A 9,302-nucleotide genomic window follows, 5' to 3' on the forward strand; every position below is an offset into this window, starting at 1 on the left:
AAAAATATTTAATCAAAGTACCATTCAAAAACATAATATACAATAAATGTTCGGTTTCTTCTGAATGATTCCTCAATGACATTTTGTTCACACAAATACTCAGAATGCAAATAAAGTCCCATCAATTGCTCTTCAAACTTGTATTTCATACTGGAATACTTCATACTTCTCTCTTCTAATATTCCTCTTTTTTCTGTCCATGTTAACTGTGAGAACCCGAAGGCTCTGTCATAAGTGTACTTCCTGCTTGTGGCTCTTCCAATGTTTTGTCTATGAAAGACAAAAGAAAAACATTCAGTTGCAAAATTGAAAATCTGTTTGGAAATTTTACTTCGTCTTCACATGGCAGGGAACTTCTATAAAGTTCTTCTTATGACTTAATTATAAAAAACAAAGGAGTGTAACAAACAGGATCGTACCTGGGTTCATGCGTTGCATTTCCGCATCCTCTTCAGCGTTTTCTTGATTTCTTTTCAATTTTGCTGCAAACATAAACATATACACAACAATAAACTCTATTATGCAGATTAAATATTATGGATTGAGTTCTGTCCACTGTATTACCTCTGTATTTTTTTATAACCAAAGTGATTGCGAGAAGAACGATTAATCCTGCGACGATACCCAACATCCACAGATTATATTTAAGAAAATCTACAATGAGAGAGAGAGAGATTTTTAAAAAGTGAACTGCCACAATGTTTTAGCAGGAAATGAGTTCTAGGTTTGCACCAACAGATTCATAATTGGATGGATGAGTTCATGGATCAGTGCTGGATACCTTTCCCCTGCCTGGAGGATGTAAAAACAACACGTGTCCGGATCAGATGCCGCGTCTTTGCTCCTGAGAGAGCACACGTGTAGATTCCAGAATGCTCTGAGCCAACAGGTTTCTGCAGGTTTAGTGAAACATCCCCTTTCAATGCATTTTCCTCTTCTAGATCTGCATGATCCCAGGAGCGGCTGGATTTATGGGTCCTGCTGTCATACTCGAGGACATCTGTGGTTTTGTTTACTGTCGTAAAAGTCCAGACGAGAGAGAATGATAGAAGGTCCTTGGGAGCTCTACATGGAATAATCAGGTCTTGCCCTTCAGAGCTGCTCATTTCTGTTTTGTACATGAGACAACATTGGTATTGTCACCTTCATAAGCATAACGTTATAACATGCATCTGTGTTAGTACTACAGCCTATATCACCTTTTTTTGCACATTGAACAAGTTTTACCTTTCAGCTTTAATGAAGCTGTCCATGTCTGCGTGCCATATTTGGAGATGATGTTACACACATATATATGATCAAGGCTGTTGTTCTGCTGTTTTAGGACGCTCTCCACTGTAAAGAGACCCTTTCCTCCAGAAGTCATGCGAGTGATGGGCTGCAGGACAGCAGGAGGTAAACTGGGCTTTGTGCTCCACTGCACCACCGGAGCTGGGTACACTTCTTTAGTAGAGCACCGAATCAGCCCAGAGGGATCGGTGTTGATGAAGATCGTACTGATGGGAGCTGGAGGACATTCAATGAAAAAAAAATTCAATCATTTTTTTTTTTAATATCAATAAAAAAAATGTATATCAAAAGTTGATTAATCAGTCCAAATTCAGCCATTGTCAGAACAGAATTGGCCAATAATAATTACTATTTTTATCAGCTAAGTTAAGGGCCAGATTTACTAAACAGGGCAAATTCGTGTGAGAGCGCAATTTCCACAATGACCAACGCAATCTACCAAGAGCAGCGCAAGTTAGTGTCTGGTTTAAGATATGCTTTTTTTGATTGGTAAATAATGGCACAAATACCAGTAAATTGACTAGCGCAAACCTTAGTAAATCACCTTGCATTATTCATTTAAATACTAAATACTTAAATACTAAATGCAAAGGCAATAAGGTCAGCCACACAAATCACACTGTCTACGCCTTTTCAGCGCTAATTTTTCACTGTGTGTATTAAGTAAATCCTGACAGTAGTTTTTTTAATGGCAAAAAAGGGTTTGCATTGTTAGCTGTTAGTAAATCTAATCTGGCCCTAAGACTTCTAACTAAGAGGACAAATTTTAACATTCATTTGTTTTATATACAGCAAAAAAAGAACAGTTTTTTTAAAATCTGCTAGCTAACTGAATAAAAGAAACTAAAAAGTATGAATGGGGCATTGTGTTCGTATACAGCTAAATGAACTAGGACATCTTGTTTGTGAACGAAAACTGAGCAAATGTTAATAAATAACTTGTTTCGAAAAAAAATCTGTTGAATGAATGCTTCAATGACTCTCATTACATAAAAAGACTCACTTCTCACCACCTACTCTAACAAATCATTAAATGAATCTGAACCAATCTCTAGTGAAGTTATTTACATAATAAAGTCCCTGGGATGAATCAAAATCTTCATCATGGATAGGTTATTATGGCAGTGTTTCCCAACCCTGTTCCTTGAGGCACACTAACACTAAAAACACATTTTACAACTCTTCCTGTTCCTAATCAAACACCTGATTCAAACCGTCAGCTCATTAAAAGAGAAGGAAAATAGAGGGATCAGATAAGGGAGACATGCAACATGTATGCTGTTTGGTGTGGCTCCAGGAACAGGGTTGAGAAACACTTACAGTAATGTTACCCAACGAATATAGTCCATTTAAAAATAAATCAATAAATATCAAACCTTCCACTGTTGCAATAACATATGTCCGAGTCACAGTGTTGACCACACATTTGTATCGTCCTTTACTCCTTGTATCTACTTGTTTCACAAGCAGCGATGCATTGCCCTTGGAGACGTTGTCGCTGAAGAGCCTGACTTTGTCATCGATGAGGCTCTGTCCCGCCGGCTGTAAACTGAGGATGAGCACATCCTGCTGGTACCACTTAATATTCACATCACCATCATTGGGCGTGAAAGAGCAGGGAAGAATACAGTCCTCAGAGAAGATGCAGGTCACACGAACCTCTGCAAATCAACAAAAGGCCTTTTAAAATATTCCAGCATTTATGAGAATGAATTATGAATAATGAATTTCATTTAAAGGAGGGAGCAAGTTGTGTTGAGGCAAGCTGGAGCTAAACTCTGCAGGACAGTGACCCTCCAGGACAGAGTTTGGACAACCCTGGTTTAAAGGGAATATTAAATAAATCTTTCAACAAAGTATTACGTTTTAACTTCTCTGCGGAAAAATCCAGCATAAGGTATGTTTTGCGCACTGGTACCTGCTTGGGTTGCTGGTCCCCAGCATTTGATACTAAAGTGCTGGTGGACTGTCATTTGTATGTTGGTATGATCGCAGTTGTCACTATTATGGTGATCAGTGTTCCCTTTATATGTGTCCTTGACTTTGGTTGACTTTCAGCAATTGTTGAAGTGCGGGCTGTCACTATTGTCTATAATAGTAGTACTGTATGTCATGCTCCTGACTGCAATGACATTATTCTAAGTTCTTTTAACATCTATTCCTTTTACTAAGTTTTCAACTTTTGGGGGGTTAGTGACTGGCTGGATTGTGACATAAATGTTCCCAAATGTGCATGAAAGTCCAAGTAAATTTTAATTTTCAATGATGCAAAAGAAGCTACAGTAAATACAAAATTATTACATTCTGATTTTTCTTTAGAATGAAATGTGATTGTAATGTGATTCACAATTTTCCAGGTTGACTTGTTTTTTTGTTTTTTTTACTTTATTCAGAGTTTCAGATGACTATGCTGGTCTATCTGCTAGTACTAACCAGCCTGGACCAACTTGGAATTAATGCAGGTTTTTGCTGGGTTTTTCAGCAGGATTACATACTGATTTCACATATTTTCAGATATTTAGATACTTAAACTTAGAATTATGAAACAAAATACCAAATATAAAAACATTATTTTAGTTATGTCATTTCCATCTTTGTGATCTAATACAATGATCATAGTATGTTGAGAAGGCTGCAAACTTGCCGTTTCAAAACCATCAATTTCTTACTAATATTTCCTTTTAAAGATGTTGCTGGATTGATGGCTTTGTCGTAAATTTTGTTGTAAATCTCCACCCTCAGTTTCCTAACCTCATAAGTGCATATGTACAATACATACGTGCACCCATATATATGCCACCTTTTCTCTCAGAAAAAGTGCCCCTGTTTGCTGTCTGTCCTTTTCTATGGGTGATTGCAATTGTGTGGTCACCCAGATCATCATGCTAAGAGGATATTTATCAGTAATGACCACTTATGACTGTGATTGTTTAGCGTTCAACACACTCACCTTATCTGAATCGGCAAGAAGATTGTTTGGCTATAAATACAAAATAAAGAGAGCAGCGGGAGAATGCATGACTGCATGACCTTTATGTTGTGACACTGGCGTAGCAGACTGAGACTGAACCAAACTATCTCTTCCACAGATTAATTGGCATTGATTATATAATATTGAATATTCCCATAATAGTGATAAAATCTCATATGGAATAGTTGCACTAATGGATCGGTTGTACTTCTGTTGCTCATCTTATCTTGATGTCATGCGCTCAACACTTTTCTTTGTGCTATGTGTCTAGTCTAGATCTATTATTGAGAGTCCCTGGAGAGGTCTTGGCTTGTCGAAATATTCACAGTGACTGTGTTAGTCCAAACAGATGACGGGCCTGAGTGAAATCTAGCAGACTCACTCATCTCCTTCACTTGAAGACTATAACAAGGAGGGGCTCAAAAACGCATTAGCTGAAATTCTGCCTCCACTTGAGATCTAAGAGTAGCATCCACTTTAATTACATAATAAGGTGTATTTATAACGATCATTCATCTTCCTGGCATCTTTTTTAGTTTGGCTGTTGATCTATTGCAGGAATAATGCACATTCAAATGAAACTGGAAAAAGCAAAGATAGATGAATAATTGATTAGCTCAAAAATGCATTTTTGTGTCTCTATTTGAAAGCCTTTTTTGATGAGAAGACTCATACAGATGATAGATAATACGCAGTTATATATATATATATACTGTATATGAAAAACTTAAACTGAAAATACCTAAATGAAAATTGGAAATCTTTCCTTGGCAACTGAAATACGTTTAAGTTGAAGTACTAAAATGACTAAAACTGAAGTATAAATAAAACTAAAAAGATAAATATTTTAAAAAATATTAAACTAAAAAAATATAGAACATTTTAAAGAAAAAATAATAAATATTAATCAAAAAAATTTATACTAAAGTAGTACATAAATAATACTAAAATAACATATATTTAGAACCTATATGATAATTTATAACAGCAAAAGCAATCAATTGGTAATATATAATATTTATTTCATTTAATTTGAGTACTGGAAAGAATTCCTATGGAGGAACTACCTAATAACTAGAAAACAGATGTCTCTAAATGATCTTGCCAACATTCATACTCTATTCCATCAACTTGGATTACATAACGTAAGTCTTTCCTGGCATCTTTTCAGCTTCACTACAAACATGAATTGATCATAAGTGACCCAACTGAAAGTTATCAAATAGAAATCAAAGCTGATCAATGGCGAAAAGAAAGATAATAAGTAAATCCCTCACTTTAGATGAGCGATTCATGAGCAGAACTTTGAATAGCTTCATTTCATAAAGGAAAGTGGCATTCTTTATAAATAAAGTGGTCAAACTTTGGACCTAAAAATGAATGACATACTGGAAAATAAGAAAAAAGTTACTCAACTTTTAGAAACAATGTCAAAAATCACAATAAAAGTTAATCTTACCTGGAACCTTACACTCCACTAAGGAAAAAATCCATAAAACAACATAAGCGCCATAGAGAGTCCTTGACATTCTCCCTCACAACAATGTACTGAAGCAAAAAAGAGGCGCGGGACTAAAAGAGTAGAGCGGATAGAAACTAAATTGCTGAGAAGATGAGACTCTTCAAAATAGTCTTTCTCAGGAACGTAATCAGACCCGGTTCCTCTTTACTGCTGCGACAGCACAGATGGCCAAAACAGAAAAGAAAGAAGTATCCCTTGGGTCTAAATGAATGAAGTCTTTGTGAATAAAAAACAAGAGGCAAGTATAGAGAAAGTTCCTCAGGTAATTTCTGAATATTGACTCTGCTGTTAGAGCTTGCTGAATGAGAGAAAGAGAGAGAGAGAGAGAGAGAGAGAGAGAGAGAGAGAGAGAGAAGGAGGACAGGTTTCCACGCCTCTTTCATAGATCATGAGCTGAGTCACTAAATGCTAAAACCCTTAACCACCTATTCTGTATTCCTGTGAAAGACTTTAAGATAACCTTCCCATATCCCCCGGGTCAACCTTTCTGAAGTTCATTGTCTTTTCTCAGCGCCTTGTTCTTTGTTGAGCCTTTGCTAAATTTAGACATGCTGTAACAGTTCTTGTCACCTTCTTGCCTAATTTGCCTAATTTGCCCAACTCTAAGAGTGTGGTAACCATGCATACGTATCTAGTAATTGCAATAACCCTGATGATTAGTAAACATTCGTATGATGTCAAACAGCTGTTTCCTTCCTGGAAGGAGCCTTTTAGTGGGCCCAACATTTTTTTTTCTTTTTTTAACATTCCACAGCTACATTTGACTGATGTGTAATGCATAGAAGGAGTCCAAACTTGTAGTATTTACATACTTTGACAGGGGCAAGTTGTCATACCAGCCTTACAGGTTAACAAATGCACAGGCTTGAGATAGTTTGTTCATTGACTGAGCTGATAGTGTTTCTCAGGCTGTAGCAGAAGTGTGGTCAGTGTGTGTGATGACATGGCAGGGCTGGTTCAGTTCTGCCAGCAGGGGCAGTCCAGTAAATACATTCCTCCTGCTTTAATCACACTGCACACAAATGCGATTTGGTGTTCAAAACCAATCTTTAGGATTCACAGTCCACATCTATCTGTCTGTCTGTCTATTGTGTGTGTCTGTCTGTCTGTCTATCTACCTCTACGTACAGCTTTTGACTTCTTCCGATTGTATTTACGCTTCAAAATTCATAAAAGTTGTGTTCAATTGTGAAGATTATCACAATGAACAAAACGTGAAAGAATCATAAGCTTTCTTTAGTCACAGGCCATATTTTCTGCAATAATCCAAAAGCCAATGAAAAAATACTATTGTGTTTTTGTGGAGGGAACCAGGGTGATGCTAATTTCTGGGTTGGCCTACAAAAATATGTCATCCCAGCACCACTCTTCTCTATCAACCACTGAGAATATTCCATCAGGTCCACAGAGGTGGAGCTGGACTCTGTCAAGCTCCGCCCATTATGTCCAGACAGGGGAAGCTGGATGTCATTTGCCTCTGCAGTGAGCACCACTTGGACTTGGTAATTATAAGTAGAATCTTTTTTTGGGGATATATCCTAGGAAGTCAAAATCAGACTTTTTTTGGTGATTTTTATATGTTGTGGACAATAAATATGATTCTTTGAAACTAGGGTGCAAACAATAATTCACTAAACATTTATGTTCAGAGTTTGTATATCAAGCAGTTCACAAATAGTTTTAAAGCATATTATTTCCACTTTTTTAAGTATCAAAATTTATCCATGGCTTGATGTCATATACTGTACTTCACAAAACAGTATTAGCTCTCCTGCCATTCAGTGTTTGGCCACAAGAGGATGTTTGTGGAATTTGTATGAAGATGAGGGGTGATTGTGGAAATTACCCTTTGGCTGTGATGGTGGAGCAGCTTTTTATATCCTTCTTATAATGATTAATGATCTGAATACTGAAGGATGATCCTCGTTCAGTGTAAAAGAGCAGCTTCCTCTAGATGCAGTGAGGCACGTGCACGACTCCCTCAGATGCCACCACTCTTCTGTGCCCTCAATCAGTCTCTAATCCTGGATTAGAGGAGCATGTTACTGGTCTGGGATTAATGTTCTGCTAGCTGCAATTTTATTATTGATTGTGTGCCACCATGTTTTATCTGATATTCGGTTGGACTACTGTTTATTATTCTTTTCTATATACCGACTCTGACTGTCTCTCCTCAATTCCCCTCTCTTGTGCTTTTATGTCACAGGGAATGATTTTTATTAGAACTAAAAGATTCAAACTTTTTTTTTGTTTGTTGCTGAAAATCATTACACCTATTGTATACTTTTTATCATGCATTTATTAATGAATTGCTAAATCTTTTATAATTATGAAATGCAATTCCGATTTTATATTTAAATATGTTAATATTTATATTTACTTATTACTTTTTATTGTGTGAAAAATCTTTATTTACATTTTACACCTTATGAGTTGTTTCGGCATTTCCGCAATGACTAACCATTTTTCCATGACCATTTTTTCAAAAGTTAGTGTACTTGGTTTCCATGGAGGAGACAACAGTGTCATTGAAGGTGCATGAGATCAAATATGAGACATGATGTATGGAAAAATTAAGAAAATCAAGGTAAATATCACATCAGATTTTTATTATGCATAATTTCAAGTCAATTTTGTGCAAAATGAGAAAATATTATAAAGGCAACATTAAAGGCATAGCTCACGCAAAAAGGAAAATTCTGTCATCACTTACTCACCCTCATGTCGTCCCAAACCCATAAGACTTTCGTTCAGCTTCGAAACACAAATTAAGATATTTTTAATAAAATCGGAGCGATTTCTGTCCCTCCATTGACTGTCCAACTACATGGCTACCATTTCGATGCTTAAAAAAATTCAGATCTTAAAACTAATCCATATGAACATAAAAAAGAGAGATCGTAAAAATAATCCATATGAATTGAGCGGTTTAGTCCAAATTTTCTGAAGAGACATGATTTCTTTATATGATGAAGAGATTAAATTTAGATTTTAATTTACATATAAACATTCATCAGTTATGATAAACGGAAGCTCAAGCATGTTCGCTTGACGTGCGAGAACCAATGAGGTTTGCTCTCGTGTTATGCAGCACATTTGAGCTTCTGCAAGAACCATTGAGGTTAATTTGAGCTTCAGCAAGAACCAATGAGGTTCATTTGAGCTTCAGCAAGAACCAATGAGGTTCATTTGAGCTTCTGCAAGAACCAATATGGTTTGTTCTCGCATGTCAAGCAGGTTCAGTTGAGCTTGTTTATGTTCGCTGATCAATGTTTATATGTGAATAAATGCCTAAATCGTATAAACCGATCGTGTCTCTTCAGACAATTTGGACTACAATATAAATATACTAAAATAAATAGTATATATAGTGCATAGATAGATTATATATATATATTTATGGATATTATGTTATGCTGTTATATAATATATAACATTCCTCCATCATCTTGCTTTTGTCTCCTAAAGTAATCCTCTCTTGTTCTCTCCCATCCCTGTTCAGTCTCCCTCTATCCCCCC

The 9,302-nt window shown here is 36.2% G+C and overlaps 1 protein-coding gene across 1 annotated transcript; it reads right to left on the bottom strand.

The window, feature by feature from the left end:
- Positions 1-71: 71 nt before the first annotated feature.
- On the bottom strand, positions 72-6,067 carry hhla2a.1 (HERV-H LTR-associating 2a, tandem duplicate 1). Its single transcript, XM_077242221.1, has 7 exons — positions 5,721-6,067; positions 2,667-2,951; positions 1,228-1,506; positions 782-1,108; positions 565-654; positions 420-482; positions 72-270 (listed from the first exon to the last, which is right to left on the bottom strand). The coding sequence occupies exons 1-7, from the start codon at positions 5,788-5,790 to the stop codon at positions 203-205; spliced, it is 1,182 nt and encodes a 393-aa protein (XP_077098336.1). The 5' UTR covers positions 5,791-6,067; the 3' UTR covers positions 72-202.
- Between the last annotated feature and the right edge of the window lie 3,235 nt (positions 6,068-9,302).

The sequence above is a fragment of the Siphateles boraxobius genome, unplaced genomic scaffold (genome assembly GCF_051911475.1).
Source record: "Siphateles boraxobius isolate OS27281-9 unplaced genomic scaffold, OSU_SipBor_1 25, whole genome shotgun sequence".
Taxonomy (NCBI): domain Eukaryota; kingdom Metazoa; phylum Chordata; class Actinopteri; order Cypriniformes; family Leuciscidae; genus Siphateles; species Siphateles boraxobius.